The 17,301-nt window shown below is 53.1% G+C and overlaps 8 protein-coding genes across 8 annotated transcripts; 4 read left to right on the forward strand and 4 right to left on the reverse strand.

The window, feature by feature from the left end:
* Positions 1–53: 53 nt before the first annotated feature.
* Positions 54–5,024, reverse strand: N7459_003861 (magnesium transporter CorA family protein; the record flags this gene model as incomplete). Its single annotated transcript, XM_056943045.1, has 4 exons — positions 54–724; positions 784–2,107; positions 2,975–3,548; positions 3,604–5,024. The coding sequence occupies 4 exons, from the start codon at positions 5,022–5,024 to the stop codon at positions 54–56; spliced, it is 3,990 nt and encodes a 1,329-aa protein (XP_056799928.1).
* A 1,524-nt stretch (positions 5,025–6,548) lies between these two features.
* N7459_003862 (homoserine kinase) lies at positions 6,549–7,857 on the forward strand (the record flags this gene model as incomplete). The annotated part of the gene is made up of 3 exons (XM_056943046.1): positions 6,549–6,975; positions 7,145–7,443; positions 7,513–7,857. The coding sequence occupies 3 exons, from the start codon at positions 6,549–6,551 to the stop codon at positions 7,855–7,857; spliced, it is 1,071 nt and encodes a 356-aa protein (XP_056799929.1).
* Positions 7,858–8,541: 684 nt separating this feature from the next.
* N7459_003863 (signal peptidase complex subunit 1) lies at positions 8,542–8,968 on the forward strand (the record flags this gene model as incomplete). The annotated part of the gene is made up of 2 exons (XM_056943047.1): positions 8,542–8,589; positions 8,645–8,968. 2 exons carry the CDS (start codon positions 8,542–8,544, stop codon positions 8,966–8,968), a joined length of 372 nt encoding a protein of 123 aa, XP_056799930.1.
* Positions 8,969–9,224: 256 nt separating this feature from the next.
* Positions 9,225–9,767, reverse strand: N7459_003864 (SCF ubiquitin ligase complex subunit HRT1; the record flags this gene model as incomplete). Its single annotated transcript, XM_056943048.1, has 4 exons — positions 9,225–9,323; positions 9,385–9,455; positions 9,518–9,596; positions 9,654–9,767. The coding sequence occupies 4 exons, from the start codon at positions 9,765–9,767 to the stop codon at positions 9,225–9,227; spliced, it is 363 nt and encodes a 120-aa protein (XP_056799931.1).
* Positions 9,768–10,387: 620 nt separating this feature from the next.
* On the forward strand, positions 10,388–11,794 carry N7459_003865 (uncharacterized protein; the record flags this gene model as incomplete). The annotated part of the gene is made up of 1 exon (XM_056943049.1): positions 10,388–11,794. One exon carries the CDS (start codon positions 10,388–10,390, stop codon positions 11,792–11,794), a length of 1,407 nt encoding a protein of 468 aa, XP_056799932.1.
* A 1,510-nt stretch (positions 11,795–13,304) lies between these two features.
* On the reverse strand, positions 13,305–13,842 carry N7459_003866 (uncharacterized protein; the record flags this gene model as incomplete). The annotated part of the gene is made up of 2 exons (XM_056943050.1): positions 13,305–13,531; positions 13,668–13,842. 2 exons carry the CDS (start codon positions 13,840–13,842, stop codon positions 13,305–13,307), a joined length of 402 nt encoding a protein of 133 aa, XP_056799933.1.
* Positions 13,843–13,847: 5 nt separating this feature from the next.
* Positions 13,848–15,508, forward strand: N7459_003867 (SMI1/KNR4 family protein; the record flags this gene model as incomplete). Its single annotated transcript, XM_056943051.1, has 2 exons — positions 13,848–13,858; positions 13,933–15,508. The coding sequence occupies 2 exons, from the start codon at positions 13,848–13,850 to the stop codon at positions 15,506–15,508; spliced, it is 1,587 nt and encodes a 528-aa protein (XP_056799934.1).
* A 526-nt stretch (positions 15,509–16,034) lies between these two features.
* On the reverse strand, positions 16,035–16,766 carry N7459_003868 (thioredoxin domain-containing protein; the record flags this gene model as incomplete). The annotated part of the gene is made up of 1 exon (XM_056943052.1): positions 16,035–16,766. The coding sequence occupies one exon, from the start codon at positions 16,764–16,766 to the stop codon at positions 16,035–16,037; it is 732 nt and encodes a 243-aa protein (XP_056799935.1).
* Positions 16,767–17,301: the final 535 nt, after the last annotated feature.

The raw sequence follows: 17,301 nt of genomic DNA on the forward strand, positions 1-17,301 counted from the left end.
CTGATGCGCGAGACTGTACAGTATGTAGAGCACGATATTCACCGATCTATCATCTACCATAACGCCCACCAAAAACCCCACATCCCAGCCAGCATGTAGACACTGCCCCAAGTCCCCAATTTGGCACCTATGCTCAGGTAATACGCAGCGCCCAAGTAGCTGCAGGTAATGTCTCCGTCCGGATCACGGTATCCATACGACGAATTCAACCACGAACCCGTCGGGCAGGCAAATCCCAGAGCCGCGGGACAACTCTTGACAAGACTGTAGCAAATGTCCTGGCATGGCAAGATCTCCTTGTAAGGGCCGGGCTTGATCTCAGTGTCGATGAGCGGATTGCGAGACTGGTTTGTCACCACGATATCTCGGTAGGGACTGTTTTTCGGGAGCGACGTGCCGTTGATGAAGTCTTGTCCGGCATTGCGCACTTGCAGGTATGTCTCGTTGGCGCTGAAGTCTGCGCAGCGCGGGATGCTGACGCTACAGAGCCACTGCTTGTAAGCGCTCGCGCAGTCGGTGCAGTTGACTGACATGGAGAACATCGACTCCTGCGACGCGTTACATTGGATCTGCTGGAGAGAGTAGTCGAAATTCTTCCAGTATTTTGAGGCATAATCGTCGTAAATGGCTCGAAGTTCGGGAACGGTTTTGTTGGGGTTGGAGGGCACGGCGTATGCGACCTCGGAGCAGAATGTGAGATTGAACAAGACCGCGCAGTTGTCATCTTGAGTCGCCATTAACATTCTGCCTTGTATTGAGCTGGGCAAGAAGTAAGAAACTCACCTGTCTTCGTCGTGAAATTCATTGCCTTCCACACGGTCCCGCCTCCCCCAACGACACCATTCTCCGAGCTCGTCGAATTTCCAACCATAGCCAGAATCCCATTGTAGATAGAACTGCGATTAAGGCCCGTGATATAGAACTGCTCCTTCGGCTTGTTGCCCAGGCCGCGGCTCGTCATTCCCGCTTCCACCGAGTTGCTGATGCGTCCAACTTGTGACAACTCGTCTAGCGCACAGAACGACCTTTCCAAACCCGCCAGCGCTGTGTCGTTGATGTTGTGGGCGAACACGGTATACGGGGGCGTAAGATTCATCCATTGCTGGTAGTTTGCCGAGCCAGGGTCAGATTGGGTCAAGTTGTTCGTTACCAGTAGGGCGGCGGATTGGTCAGAGTCCACAAAATAGAGGAATGAATCATCGTCAATAACGTTATGATAATATGCATCGATTGAGGCCGCAATTTGGTAGGTGTAGTATCCCGACCAGGTCGTCGAGTTGGGCGCTGCAACACCAATGAACACATCACCGTCTGCCTCCAGTTCAACGCTCAGATAGCCTCCGCTCGCAGTCGTCACGCTCTGCTTCGAATCGTCCTGTCCGGGCCCAGGTTCTTCGAGACTCTGCGAGACATAAAATTCCAATTGAGGAAAGGCGCCCGGCGCAGCCGTGTCATTGGATGTTGGTTTGCCGCAGGTCGTTAGCGACAGATACACAGTGCTCGACCGCTTGGACACTTTCTCATCTCGTTTCCGGAGCTCACCCGTGTCATCGGACGACACCGCTTGGCCACTGGCATTCAAATATTCTGGCATCCCTTTGCCCTTGCTCTCATGTTTGCCATTCACCACCTCCTTGGTAACATACCACCACTGAACCCCGCCAACCTTGATGGTGTTCTTTTGGTACTCGTTGTTCGCTAGAGACGTGGCTGCGTTGGGATATCGGCGCACCAGGTCCAGCCCAGTCGATCCCCCACCCTCGGACACGTCATCCCTAATTTCGAGCCCATTAAAAGAGTCCAGGGAGAAGGGTAACCCTGCTCCAGCGCCAATGTTCGCCCCACGAATATCTAGGTCCGCCGTGTCGACGCCATCGGTTGAGGCGTCCGCTGCACTAAACAGCGTAAGGAAGAAGACAATGGTCGAGATCACCGTTGCAGTCAGACGGTACTGCAGCGTTGCGTATTGAAGTCGCATGGAAGTTCGAATGCGGAGGCTGAGTCGCGACAATGCGCATGGAGATTCGGCTTCAAGAGAGACAGCCGAGAACAAAAATGAAGGATCAAGGGCAAGCAGTGGGATGACACGCCGACTGGAGACCGCTTCCTGAAGAACACAGGACCATGGACTGCATGTAGTCGGCCACGAGATGGGTTGCAGGAAGAACGGGTGGTGCTATCGGGGAAAATCAGCCTTATCAGCTTGTTGCTGCCTCGGTGCCTTGGCGAGGATCGGGACGCGTATACCTGCCACGAGGCATCCAGACCATTCTTCACGGATTCTTTTCGAAATAGACCTGGTTTGGTTGTTATATCTGGGCTTCTATTTCTATTTATGTCTACTCCGCTATGTCTGTCATTCGAATACCCAGCTCTCGCGGAGTTTTACAACAAGTCACTAATCATGCTGCTGAGTAGGTGGCCTAACTTGGTCAGTGGTCTTCATCAATCGACTGTCAGATTTCTGTTAAATGAAAATTCTGTTCTCTTGTAAGAAAATATTTATGGAAATTCTCCTCAAGGAAACAGAGTGGCAATATCTTAAAGTGGGCATAATCTTCAATGGCACAATTGGCCGAAGTGCGAGTGGACAGGACACCAGCGTCATGGCTACCTTTTACTGAATAGCAGAGACACGTGCAAGGTTGGACCTGTGCGAGTATCTACCTGGACACTTAGTTCTTTAGTGAGCCTAGAGGTTGAGTGCCTTTGATATCGTGTTGCCGGCTCAGATAGGTACATCTTGTCTGGTTGGGTTTATTTAACTTGGAAAGTATGAAAAATTCATCATTACATATCGATTACTTAAGAACGATGTATGTAAATGCATTGAAATCGGACATGTACTGAATAAGTAGGAGCGTCGCCCATGAATCCCTTTCGACGGCTCCAAAATAAAGCAAATATCAACACAGAGCAGGTTAAAGATAAATCACAAGTGAAGGGAAACCGAGGCTAGAATAAGAGCTTAGACTAGCTTCTGCCAGCGAGCCAAGCACATGCTCACAACAACGATGGCCCCCATCACGCCGAGAATTCCGAAAAACCACCCCAGGCCAGCGGCATCCTTGCCAGGAACATTGACATTCATGCCGAAGAGACCGCAGATCAGGTTCATCGGGACAAGGATGGTGGCAATGAGAGTAACCTTGCTTAGAACCTTGTTGACATGGTTACCCAGGACCAGGTTGGTGACGTTCAGCTGAGCCAAGTAGTTGGTATGCGAGCGACTGAGCATCTTCTCAAAGTGAGCCAGGTTAGACATCATGGTGACGACATGATCCTGAATATCACCCAGATAGAGCCCAATGTCACCGCGAGGAGTGACCGAATACTGCTCGTTGCAGCGCTTGGAGAAACCACGGATGACATCTGCCTTGCCGCCTAGCAGGCGCATTAGGCTCATGACCCTCTTGCGCAGACCACCTATCCGCGGCAGGAAGGATTCAAAGTCGTCGACTCGAGCAATGAAGACATGATCCTCGATCGCTTCGGATTCGAGCTCTACATCTCGAATCACAGGACCAAAGCTGTCCACGATGTCGTCACTGGTGTCCCAGTTAGTATGAATGGGTCGCCCTCGATCAGCCAAGGAAAACTTACATCATGGCGTAACAGATCCAGTCACTACTGAGGGAAACATAGTCGCGCAGCTTTCCGATACGCTTGCGAACATTGGCAGCGTGAGGATTGTCAACAAACGAGAATGTCAGCACCCCATCGCGGAAAACGACCATGTAGAAGTTGACCGGATCCAGGAACTCCTCGCTGGTCTTGTCCATCTGGAAGAAGGTCCGGAAACAGACAAAATAGTACTGCTTGAACAGCTCGACCTTCTCACGGGCTTCCTGAGTCATGATGTCCTCTGCTGTCAGAGGGTGAATAGAAAAGGCCTTAGCAATGGCGTCCAGCTCATCCTTGGTCGGGTTGACGACGTCCAACCACCACACACCCCCCTCCGGGCCGAGCTGAAACAGATCACGGAAACTCTCACCCGGAAACACCAGATCTCCCAGCTCTGCAGCATGCACCGTGCTCTGGGACTCGGACGAGAAGAACCCAAACCGGGTGGGTTCGTTGGTGTTTTGGAGAGTCTCCACCAAATCCTTTTCATTCATCATCTTGCGGAGCCCCTTTTCAGCTTCATCAGACCCTCGGGTGGTATCGGACGAATTGGATGAATTGGATGAATCAGAAGACTTAGACTTCTTCAACTCCTCCATATTGGGGCTTTTGGCACCAGGGCGCAGATCATAAAAGATCTGCGGTTTCTTACTCTGTGAACTCAAGCTGTATTTGCGGCGGTCACTGGTGTCCGCCTTTGCTTTGCGGTTCAGCGCGACGAATTCCTCCAGTTCCTCGTAGTCAATGACCGGAATGCGGCCGGGCTCCTCAAACTTCTGCACACATGCGTCCTCCGGCGCACCGACCGAAATATCACCTGGTTGAGGCCGAATAACACTGGCATTGCTGAACGTGGGACGCCGGGGGTGAGTGCCCCCTGACACGGTGCGCTGCAACATAGCTTCGAGGTCCGGGGGTGCGTGACTTTCCAGGGTGTTTGCACGCTCGCGGCGGCGTGGATCGGCGAAAGCCTCCACAGAGTTTGGCGGGGAGGAGGAGCGAGCAGACACTGAGGACGCACGCGAGATGGTGGTCATGTCTTGCTGGGGAACACTGATGCGCCTGGGGGTATGAAAGTTGGCAGTGGGGTCGACCGAAATACGACGACCCATCATGTTCACGTCGTTCTCAGAGCGCTCATCGTCGACAACAGCCTGCTCGAAGTCACGAAAAAGCGGGCCTCCCTCGCGGAACGCATCTTGCACCTGCAGCAGATTCGAACGCTCCGGCAGTTCTCCCCCCAGACCCTGCGGCGAAGGACTCTGGTCATTTACTGTCATGTCCACGGTGGTTTCGATGCGCGGCGCATTCATTTGATGACGGTGGTCATCTAGCTCCGGGACCGGGGTGCTGTACCGGGTGAGGTACAGCTCCTTCTCGGATCGGGGAGAGTCAGACATCTTGGCAAGTCGAAGATTGGAATAGGGACAATTGGTTCGCCCAGTTGACCGTGGACCGAGTTTTTCGTGCTTTCTTTTTTTTTTGGCAACTCGTGGCGGAGGAGAGATATCAGAGTTGATTTGGGCGTGGTTTATGGTTGCTCAGCAGCACAATAGCCGCAGACGCAAGCCGGTGAAAAGGGTCCGTTTATGGGTGACGGCCCTCCATCCATGAACCAGACCCTTCCAAAGGGTCTGGTGTTCCCGACAAACGACAAGCGGCCACAGTTAGAAGGGATGGGAGTAAGGCTAGTTAGGGGGGTCTGGTATCGCCCCCGCAGAAGACCCGGAACTTGGGGCCCGCAAGAGGGTGGAGGAGGGAGGACTGAGAGTAGCGAAGTCCCGCCAACTTGAACGGATGGAACGAAGGGGAGCGCGGCTGCTCCAGGGTGGGTAGAAGGGTTGGGAGAGCGAAAGCGAGCTCGAGTTCGAGCAAGGTTCACAAGCTAGAGAGGATGTGCAGAATCTTCAACGAGACGACGTTGGTGTCTGCAAGATCCTCAATGGGACAGGGAGCGTCTAGACGGGACAGAAATAAAGATTCCCACTTTGCGTTGCTCGTGGGGAGTGGAATAAGAAATCGTCTCAAGGACAGTTAAGAAGAGAAGGAGAAGGGAAAAGTTGGCGGGTCAGTGGCGAAGATCGAGCTGAGACGGGGGGGGGGCCGATGGTTGCGGGAGCGTCCACTCCGGTTGGCTCTGGCTCCCACGGGTTGCAGACACGCCGTCAAAGGAGAAAAATCTAGCACTGACGACGCTGGAGATCTCTACCCACATTGGAGAGAACGATGGGCAAAAGACATCTAGCCGAGAATCAATTCTTCGCAGGACACGGTGTTGATAATGGCCTGGATGAGTACCTACGACATGCTGAAGAACGTGGAAATTTTCAGCCCAGCGGGTCGATGTGCAGAACAACATTCCCCCAGCCACCAGAAGTTTGTGTCTGTCCTCTTTTGTCCATGGCGAAGCGTGTTTTTCTCGCTCGCCCGTGCCGTGAGGCATTTTATTGCTAAATCTTAAATCGGCACATACTGGCGTCTATGGTGTCGCGTGCCTGTGAAAGTGGTGTCCACTTGACACCATTATCCGTCTGCCGTCCAATTCCTCGAGTGTCAGACCTATAGCAAGTAAGCGTACGTAAATGGGCTCAGTTGAAGCCGTAGGTAAAGCCTCAGGTTGCCTGCATCGCCCTCCTAGACGAAGCACTAGAAGGTATGCTGTGTGTGTAGGTTTCTTCATACTGTCTAGCGCTACAATGTTGCGACAGTCAGTAGTCCATGGAGTCGAAATCCCTGTGTCTTGCAGATAATCCATCCAGATCTCACATCCAATCGACTTGTCCCCAATCCAATCATCGAAAAGGTCGTTAGCTCCACCGTCCCCCGACGTCGGACCGGTCTTTTTCTTCGGTGCGCCAAGACTCGACCGCATCGAGTCAGACCACGTTCAAGATCACCAACTCTCCTCAGATCACATCGTCCCAATGGCCTCGTCCTCGTTTGTGATCAGGACCCCTTGCTCCTCGGCCAACATTGGCCCCGGCTTCGACGTGATCGGCCTGGCCTTGTCCCTCTATCTCGAGCTCTACGTCACCATCGATCCCTCTAAATCTTCCTCGCAATTTCCCTTGAACTGCGCCCTCACCTACGAAGACCAGAGCAAAAGCACCGAAGAGGTCAGTCTGGACCCCGAGGTCAACTTGATTACCCGTGTAGCCCTGTACGTGCTGCGATGCCACAACCAGCGCGCCTTTCCTATCGAAACTAAGGTACACATCGTCAATCCCATCCCGCTGGGTCGGGGCTTGGGATCGTCGGGTACCGCGGTGGTAGCCGGTGTTATGCTGGGCAATGAAGTTGGCAAGTTGGGCTTGAGCAAGGAGCGATTACTTGATTACTGCTTGATGATTGGTAAGTGTCTTTTTCTCCCAGCACTAGATCCCGAAGGATAGGCACGAGGGGCATGAGGGGCACGGGGGGCGAGATCAGACCGATGAAGCCCTAAAAACAGAGAAAGAAAAAGAGGGAGATAGAGGCAGAAATCCCGCAATGGTGCCCATGAACTAACAAGACCCTATAGAACGACACCCAGATAACGTGGCTGCATCACTTTTTGGTGGATTTGTGGGTACCTATCTGAATGAACTCAAGCCGGAAGATGTTGCACGCAAAGAGATCCCGCTGAGTGAGGTCCTTCCGGCACCTGCAGGCGGCATTGACACTGGCATCAAACCTCCAGAGCCACCTCTGGGCATTGGTCACTACCGAAAGTTCGACTGGGCCCCGGAGATCAAAGCCATTGCCATTATTCCAGACTTCGTGGTGCCCACTGCCAACGCCCGTAACGTTCTTCCCCAGGTGTACACCAGGGCCGATGTGGTAAGTCAAGATCACCAGTCCCAGTGTTATCCAGTCTCCCATGAGCTTCTCTTGCTGATAATGATCTAGGTGTTCAATCTTCAGCGCGCTGCATTGCTCCCTGCAGCCCTGGGTAACTCCCCACCAGACCCTGATATGATCTTCTTGGCTATGCAGGACAAGGTGCATCAGCCATACCGCAAGACGTTGATCCCTGGCCTGACTGAGATTCTCCAATCAATGACACCGGTCACGCAACCAGGCCTGCTGGGCATTTGTCTGTCGGGTGCAGGACCAACCATCCTGGCTCTGGCCACTGATCGCTTCACCGAAATTGCAGACCGTATAATTGCACGGTTCGCTTCCAACAATATCACCTGCCAATGGAAGCTCCTGGAGCCCGCACAGGCGGGCACCACCGTCAGCCAGAACTAGCTTACTGGCCACTGCATCATCGGCTATTTGCCCCCAGTCCATATGTCCATGACACGAGCGGGGATACATTAGTGCACGAAACACTACGAAGTATAACGTTGATACGATAACGTTGATACGATAAATGCGTCTGTCCGGGAAATGAATTGAAAGGCCTGTGACTACCATGTTGCCGAGAGACCTTTGCGTTCACCGCTGCTTTTCCACGGTTCGCATTGCAGGTTGCATGTGGTCTGAGACACGTCAGATACCATTCTTTGATGTTGGCCCAGGATAGACTGGACATGGTAGACAGCCTCGAGTCTCCATTCGCAGCGCTCGATTTGAATCAAGCGGGTTTTGAAACTGGGCAGCTATAGAGATAGATATACTAGACAAGTTACAACCTTTATTCCCCCAAAATCCAGATGCACAATTCTTTCTAGCAAAACCCAATAAAGAAAAGTACAAAATGAATATTTATCCTAATAAGCGACAGAAAAAGAGAGAGAAAATTTGGATTTCTAAAATGTAATGGAAGGAGGTTGAATGTACATACGCCCCAAACTTCCATTCACTTGCCGGGGCGGAGGCGGTGGGCAGATGACAACATTGCGATAAGCGTCACGGCTGCTTGCAGTTCCCCCCAGCGAATTCCAATTCGCGACTTGTTTCCACTCCTGATCTGCACATCGCATATTAATCATGGATGAGCTACTAGTGCCCATTCAGGATGCACTGGAAGGACCGATTGTATGCGCCCTTGTCCCTCGTTCGAGTACGCCATGGCTAACGTCGCGACTAACAGGATTTCCATGGCCAACGCCTGGCAGAAATTCTGAGCACGGTATTGCTGATTATCTCAGGGGTGAGTTGGACTCTTTATGAATCAACAATCTCATTCATGCTTATTCACGCCCTCTCCATTCAGGCTGTCAGTTTCGTTGTCGGATACATCTACAAGGACCTTCACCTTACACTATGGATTGGTTTGGGTGGCACTCTTTTCACTGCCCTTGCGGTCATTCCGCCTTGGCCGATTTACAACCAGAATCCTGAGAAGTGGTTGACTCCGGCTGGTGGGAAACCCGGCGGTTCAAAAGTGATTGTGGATGGGGTCAAGGTGACTTGAGTGGAGGTGTTATCGACACATGGAGTTACGAGGTAGCGCTAGGAGATCGTGCAAATCTATTGGGTCATCATTGAACAATATGGCAAAGGATACCTGAACGCCAAAGTACAAAGAAAAAGAATATTCCCCTCTCTCCTCCGAGCAAACTCATCTCATGAGCCATTGGATGTGGCTGCTTCCTGCGTTGTACTGTAGCAGCCAGCCCGGTTGCATTGCTCTTCCCGGCTGTTCCGTGACTTGGGTGCTCTCAAATCCTTTAACGGCCGTATTTCTGGAATTCCCAGTCCCGGTTATCCAATGGGCAGACCTGGCGGGTCTTCAACCATCTCGAAATACAGTGGAAGTGGAAGGCATGCTAGACAATCCCATCGAGTTAGACAAAAGATCCTCGAAATTTTGCATCTGATAGTACTCACATTGCAAATGCCCCAGGCGACAGTGCACTCTTCTGTCGTTGATGATCCTTGGTTGGCTTGACATTCGATGCCTGGGTCCCCGTCAGTTGAATTTACCTTCTAGGAGTAGACACCTCAACAGGAAAGCACATACACAAGTCCATGATATGATTGCGGCAAATGGCACAGTTATCGACGACAATATCCCAGGCCCAGAGTGCAACGGCATTCCACTAAAGGAGAGATCAGTTTCACTGCTAGGGCCTTGCTCCCAAGGTTGATTGCAGTACCTTCTTGACTTCGAACTTCTTCTTCCCATCGATCGCACCATCGCCGTTCTTTGCGACTGTCTTGCCCTTGGAGGAGGCACCTGCAGTAGAATCCTTCATCTCAACATCCGCCATGGTGGGAGCTCCGCTGAGTCTATTGTCAGGTCGGGGAGTGGGTAAAGTAAGGATGGCCGGGGAAAGCAGATCCCGTAGAGCAGAGCAGAGGACCTCGGGGGAGGAAAGCTGCAAGGGAACCGTGACGTAGTCGGGAGTGGAATGGTGGTGTGCTTGTAGGTGTATGGAGCGGAGCGCACGAGAGTCCAACGAGGCTCAAAGGCACAGAAGCTCATTTAACCCCACTCGTTGCCTGATCGTAGTGTTTGGTTGAAGCTGGTGGCGGAGCCTTAGTCATAATCTCCCCGCCGGCCTTCCGTCACTTCCACTCTCTTCCTCTTTGACACATCCAGTTTCGCACGCCTCAGCTATGATTTCTCCCTGCACTTTGCTCGTCACATTCTCTACTCCTTAGAAAGGTGCCTCACTTGTTTTCTTTCTTCGCTTTCTGTCCTCTGCGTTGTTCCCTCTGCTTCCCCGGCGTTGGAATATCTAATATTGTCGACAGCTGCTGAGCAGTGACTGGACCAGCTTTCCTCCTCCATATCTTTATCCCGTTTCGTTTCTTAGCGTCTGCGCTTTTCTTTACCTTTCCTTCATCCTTCCAGCCAGGCTGCCTATTTTTCAAGCCCACTATCGCCATGTCGACACAATCGCCTCACCCTCCCACCCCCAAGGCTTCTCGCAACAACAACAACAACAACAACAACAACAATCGCCGGCCACCCAAGAAGAACACCACTCCTCATGCACAGAAGGTCGCTTTACTGAGTACTCCTCCTTCCTCTCCGCCGCGCAATATGAGCCCTGCGGGGGTCATGACCGATTCGTCGAACAATCTCCATTCCAAAAGGAAGCCTCCCCGCTCAGGCAAGAAGCCCAACAACGGTAATCGGGTTTCGCCCGCTCCGAATAATGGACATCGACAAACCTCTTCGCATGCGAATGTCAATACTCCTCAAGTGAAGGACAGCGCTGCGTATGCGGGGCCAACTTTCCATGCGTCGCCCGCGCCGTCAGCCCTGCCAATTCCCAGTTTCATCTCCAAGTCATTCCCTGAATCCGACCTTGCACCCACTCATGAAACCGAGAGTGAACCAGAACTTGAAACCACTCCTTCCAAGCCGCGCGCTCGCCCTCAGCTTGTGGAAGAGGATTCCAAGCCCACCCCGCTCGATTTCTTGTTCAAAGCTGCTGTGCAGGCGCGCCAGTCCAATCCTATCAGTAGTCCCGAAACGACAACTCGAGTGCGCTCGCCGCAAACTGATCCGAAACCGAAGCCGCATCACTCCCGCTCGGAAGGCCCTCCCGGCGGCATGTTCGCATTCGAGATGGAAAACTCCGAACACACTCGCGCTTCATACATTGGTCCTTCCTTTGCTACTTCTTACCAGGATCGCATGAACGCATTGCGGTCATCGAGCTCGCCTTCGCAGTCTCCAGATTTCGGTGAAGATCAGCGCCGTATGAAGACCGAGCAGTTGAAGCACTTGCTGCTCAACCCGCGTCCGCAGAAACCGCCTTCGTCGGTGTCTCCAGCTCACGATCACTCGGTGAACTATGGGGAACGTCACAACATCAATGCATGCGTTCCTCACTATGCGACTCCCATGCGAACGACGTCCGGTCCTCCAGTCACTCTATCCCATGGCTTCTCTTCTGTTGAGCAGCAACAACAGCTACCAATGCCCAATCATTCTGTTCGTTCTCCGTTCCCTTATCCTCAATCGAACGGGTCGCAGCAATTGCGCAATACGAATTCGCCGCTGAGACGAGAGGTCCCGTCCAATGCTTACCACTCTGGCCACTCGACCGCATCACCGTACGGCAATCATTACATGGCGAATCATTACATGGCAAACACTCCGGCACCCGCGCCATTGACGGGCTACGATTCCCCTCAGCCTCAATATGCGTCTGCGGCGTTCAATATGCCCACGAATTCTCCTTCTCCTTCTAAGCCCGTCGATACGAAAAAGATGGAGGATGATATTCGGCGGATCTTGAAGCTCGACGCGGCTCCGGGCATTCAAAGCTCCTTTGCCTAACTGTCTTCGCCATTTGATGAACAGATTCGGGGCGATGATCTCCGCCTGATCTCCCTCACTGCCTGATTTGACGCATCTGCTTTCTTCTATTCTTTTTCTTCCGTTGCTTTTCCTTTTCTTCTCTGAACGACTCGTGCATTCATAAGGGCATCCTGGACTGGGTCAAGGTTCCCTCGGTGGCAAACGTTTTGGTCTTCCTTATCTCTCACTACAGGGTGCTTCGGTTTGACGGTGTTTCTGCGATACGCGGGTCTTGCTTCTCGGTACATTGTATGGGGTTCTTTCTCGTTTCAAAGGACACATTCGCATCGTTCGGAGTCGGGATTCGTCCCTGTGCTTTGCGTACCTGGCAATGGGGGTTTTTCGGGACAGTCCAGCCGAGGATGGTTATGGCATGCATTATTATCACTCCCTGCGTGGTTTCTCTTATTGCTCTCTTTCTGTCATCTTGGGGCAGTGCTTCTTGGCTCTTTAGCTCGATTTGCCTCCTCTTTTTTCGAGCTGTGTCTCTTTTTTTCACTCTTTGTACATGGTGCGCTGGCTCTGAATCGCAGGCCGTGATTCGGGTCGCCCCAACTCCCGCTCTCTTCGCCATTTTGATTTTCCTTCGCTTCTGGGTCTAGTAGGCCTGGGAATTGTGTTTACTCGGACTTTGTCTCGGTGTGAATAACATGCCTTCCACTCGTTTCGTGCGTTTTCCTTCTGATTTCTCTGTCTAGTGGGGGCCGCTATCAGAATACGAAGCCCGTGTACCGCGGGAGCTCGGGGAATTGCGTCCGTACGCACGGAGGAGCTGCATACATATATGTAGTATGCATCGTAATAAGATCCATGTGTAGTATACTTGAGCAATTACCGCACATCAGCGCCACACATGCTGAGCCACCAGTCAACGCAGAGGGGGATGATTCCCTAGCGTGGAGGCCTTTAAGCCACGGCGTTCGACGGTGCTCTTTAGGCAAACTTAGGGCCGCTGGTTTGGTCCGCAGCGCTGATCCCAATAAGTTGATGGGCCAGAACGTTGATAAGGGTCCAGAGTCTTGGGCTGTTGCTGTTGCACCACGATTACAATTGCCTTTTAGGAATCCGTCCAGCTCGAACCCCAAGAATGATATTGATATTCATGATGGAGATACGAAATGTACAGAGCAGAGCAATGCGGAGCCAGGGCTGACGTGGGCGTTCCAGCGGTGTTCCCCTTAATAACGATAGAATATGTAATCGAGTTACAGGTCAAGACCGCTAGTCATCACCATCTAGGCCACTCTCTCGGTTCTTCTACTCCACTCCACTGTCTAATTTTATCCTTGTGATGGGCCTTGATTTGGGTGATTGGGGTGAGGCGGACCTTGGCCTTGGTTGTGCTCGCTCGTCGTAGTAGTACACTGTATCCTCTTTCCGCTCCCCTTCTACATCCTCCGTGGTATTGTGAAACTAGCTCCTCATCCTCGGTATCGGCAACCACCACTCATCTCCGTCGATCTGTCTCGGTTCTGATGAAGCTTAATCGCTAAGACTCGCTGGGCGCCACGGGGCCTGGTGTGGCTGGGCTGGACAGGCTGCGCTTATCCTCGTCATCCTCATTGTACCCGTCTCCGTCAACGCCTTCACGCTCTACGAGCCGGGGACGGTTTTGTTCGCAACCAGACACATCATAATTCTGGGCAAAGCACCCTGTAAGCACCCAATCGTAAGACGTAGGCTCCGGCATGCGGTGCACAGCGGCGACATCATGATCTGCATGCCAGAAGGGACAGCCTGGATGCGGCCAGGGGGGCAAAAACGGACGAAACGGGGGAACCTCTCGAATCACGGGGAAGTAGATTCACTATTTTTTTTTTCGGCTCCATTGCGGCTTCTCTTCCTCCCTTACCTGAAACTAAACCCCAACCCTCGTCAACCACGCCCAACTCGCCCCCTAAACCTTGGAACCGTGGAAACCCGTTTGCACCTCCGATCGATCCAACTGTCGGGGCTCGGTCGCCAATGACCGGACGGTCCTGATCTCCTGCCTGCAAAATCTCTCCCTCCCCTCCTCCACCCCCCATCAGCCATGGCGAACGTGTCAGTCGCTCCCCTTCCCTTCCCTTCCCTCTGTCGCCTCCCTCTTATTCCCCATAGCTGACGGCTTCGTCCAGATTTGGTTCGGCATGGCGTTCCTTCTGGCATACCATGACCTCCTATGACCGCCATGCCTCACACGATTCTCCCTATCGCACCGGTCGACACGTCCCCCTCAGCCAAAGCCGACACGAACCTCTTACATCCATTGCCACCAGCGCGATCGATTCCCGCCCGGACCTCTCCAGCCCGTATGATGATGAGCCGAGCAAGGGTTCGGCCACCGCGCAGGCCTCCGAGTGGAATGGCTCGCCGACCGACATGGGCTCCCCGACGCGACCCTATTCCCCCGGCATGAGGTCGCTCGCCTCGCAAAAACGAAGGTCCAACGACCAGTCTGACGGCGCTGCCGAGATCCAGATGCAGAGCTTTCACGACGGCGCGCCGCCGCCTCCACCGGTCGCTCACTCCTGGCGGAAGATCGAGCGATGGTTGGAACACAACTACGAGGAACTGTTGGACAACCTTGGCGAAGGATGTACCCAGAATGACATTAACGAATTGGAACACGAGTTGGACTGCAGTCTGCCATTAGAGGTGCGGGAGTCGCTAATGGCCCACGACGGCCAGGAGCGCCCCGGTCTGCCAACGGGTGTCCTCTTTGGCTCCATGCTTCTCGACTGCGAAGAGATTGTTCAGGAGCGGCAGAACTGGAGAACCGTCAACGAAGAGTTCTTCAATACCTCAACGGTGAACAATGCCCCCGTGTCCAGCTCGGCTGCTAGCTCTTCGGCCGCCTCCCAACCAGCCTCGGCTCCCATGTGGCGGAACGACCTGCTCGATCGACAGGACTCTCAGCCCCCCGGTGCCGTCCAGAAGGCCTACGCCCACCCTGCCTGGATCCCCCTCGCCCGTGATTGGGGTGGTAACCACATTGCGATTGATTTGGCGCCCGGTCCGGCCGGGAAATGGGGCCAGGTCATCATTTTCGGCCGTGACTACGACTGTAAATACGTGATTGCCCGGTCCTGGGCGGCCTTCCTCGCCATCTTCGCCGATGACCTCTGCAGCGGCAAAGTCATTGTCGACGAGGAGACGAACGAGATGAAACTCAAAGAGTTCAAGACGCAGAATGTTGAGCCACCATATCTGGAAATTCTGCGGTGGCGGACCGACCAGAAGTACGGCCGTCGCCCTCCACGCCGTCGTGGCCCCAATGGCCTGGGCGTGAATGCGTCTGGCAAGGGATCCAGCAGTCGAGACTCGCCCTACAGTAGCCCGACTCGCGCTGAAGAACGAGGCCGGTCACCACATCGTTTCCCCAACCGCGGTCCCGCCCAGAGTCCCAAGACTCCGTTCGGCATATCGAGCCCTCTTGCGCGCGTTACTGAAGAGACCTCTCCCCCCGTTGGCACTGCTGGGCCCACAATCTCTGAGGACCCACGAGAGCACGACAAGGAGGAGCCGGTGGAAGATTTGATGGAAGTCACTACCCCTCAAATCTCCAACAAGGAAAATGAGGGATTCCCCGAGAAGACGATGGATTCGAAATCCACAGACGCGAACAAGGCAGAGAAGACTGACGGCACGCCGGGCTCCTCAAACGTTCTGGACTCGGAGGTGCTTGGGGAAATGAAGAACGTGGCCATCTAGATCGCGGTTTTTTGTTCATGAGCCTCAACCCCATTTCTATCTCTTTTTTTTTCTTTTCGCCTCTCCACGTCTCTTGCTGCGTGTGCAGGCTTTTGCTCTCAAGAGCACTCTGGCGTCTGATGACGAACTTCTGGATCTACGTGACACTGCTCTGCTTCCGTGTATAGAATTCCCCCTTAACCTTGTTCTCTCCCGTCTCCGGCTTTGCGGCATTTGTTGTAACTCTAGGGAGCTCTTCTTTTCTTTTCTGTTGTTTCAGTTTCCCTTTTATTTTGCCGCCGAAATGGCTCTGCTCACGGTCTCCATCAATATTTTTGCCTGTAATTCTATGATGATGCAGTATTAGTGCCCTTTTCGTGTCTGGCTCCAATGCAATTCCCCTTGGTCTTTTGGTCTGCTCCGTATTCGGGATATCCTCTCGTCTTGCTTCTTTTCATATTCATTGAGCGCTTGGTCTGTTCCCAGGCGCCAGTATAGGTATGCTGTTGAGGGTTGAGGAGCTGTAAAAACCATCTGCTATCAGGTTTCAATCCCAATCGTCATCATCGTCGTCATCCCCGCCACGCAATCGAGTATTCCCACTGCGAATTGTCCGCCGGGGACCGTTTCTGCGAGTGCGTTCATCCTCACCGTCAAGGCCATCCCCAGATTCGGCTCCGTCGTCATCATCACCACTCGAGAACTTCGCCTGTGTCAACACACCCTTCCACAATAACCGCTTCTCCAGCACCTTAACACTGAACCCCTCCAGTCCATCTGTGCCCCCAGAGCCAAGCCCCTCAAATCCCACCACACGCTCGACGCCAACTCCATCCTTGAACCCAATCACGCACGGTAGGACCCGAATCCCTAGCTTCTCCACCAGAAATGGCGTGTTGCGCACATCCACTCTGGCAAAGCGAACTTCGTAATGTCGCCCGGCCAGCTCCTCCAACCGCGCATCCATCACCCCGCACCTCGCAAAGTCTGCATGTGCAAAGTGTACAATGCACCGTGAGGTCTGTGTCGTGAAATCCAGGACCGCCTGGTCATTGTCCAGCATGGGGTATGTTCGGTCATGCGACATAAGTGAGGCACCTGCGCCTGCACCTGCGTGGGACTCATCGCGGTTCGTTCTTTGAGACGCGAGCTCGGCGTTGAGTTGTTGGATACGCTGAGTGCGGTAGCTTGTGTCATCTTCGTTCTCTAACTCGGCGAAGAGCGCATCGTCATCTGACTCGCTGGTATATGGACGAGTCGTGTGATCGTCAGAGGGCATTTCGGGAGGAGTTGTTGTATTCGAGTTGGAAGACGGTGAGTTTGCTGATTGAGATCGTAGTTACTTGAGATCCTCAGCCCATTAGGATCATTGAATAATATCTTGTGTGGGAAATAATTGGGATTTGAAGGAATGGATCAGAGTGGAGAGGTATTGTGGGAGCGCTCCACTGGCTGTGGTGGTGAAGTCTGAAGTAGTGGACCACTGCGAAATTTGGTGTCGGACGGAGTTGATTATCAGGGGTTCTATGACATGCTCCATACACAGGATATGTATAACTATGTACGTAGGCTTCTAACAACCACAGCCCTACATGTGACGTGGATGAAACGAAAATTCAAGGAAGCAAAGGAGTGAAGATTGAACTCCAATTATTGGGAGCGATGTTCACCAGTCAAATTAGTTGTTGAATAATCTCTTCGGCTCTACATACAACTAGCTACGTAAGTACTAAAAATGTCACGCTGACTCAGCCTTGGAGCGCCCCGGGCCCCTATAGCCCCTGCTGACATAAGTTGCGCCGCTTCCGGCCAAA

This window comes from Penicillium hispanicum (assembly GCF_028827665.1).
Source record: "Penicillium hispanicum strain IBT 35686 chromosome Unknown utg000004l_segment0_segment0, whole genome shotgun sequence".
NCBI classification, from domain to species: domain Eukaryota; kingdom Fungi; phylum Ascomycota; class Eurotiomycetes; order Eurotiales; family Aspergillaceae; genus Penicillium; species Penicillium hispanicum.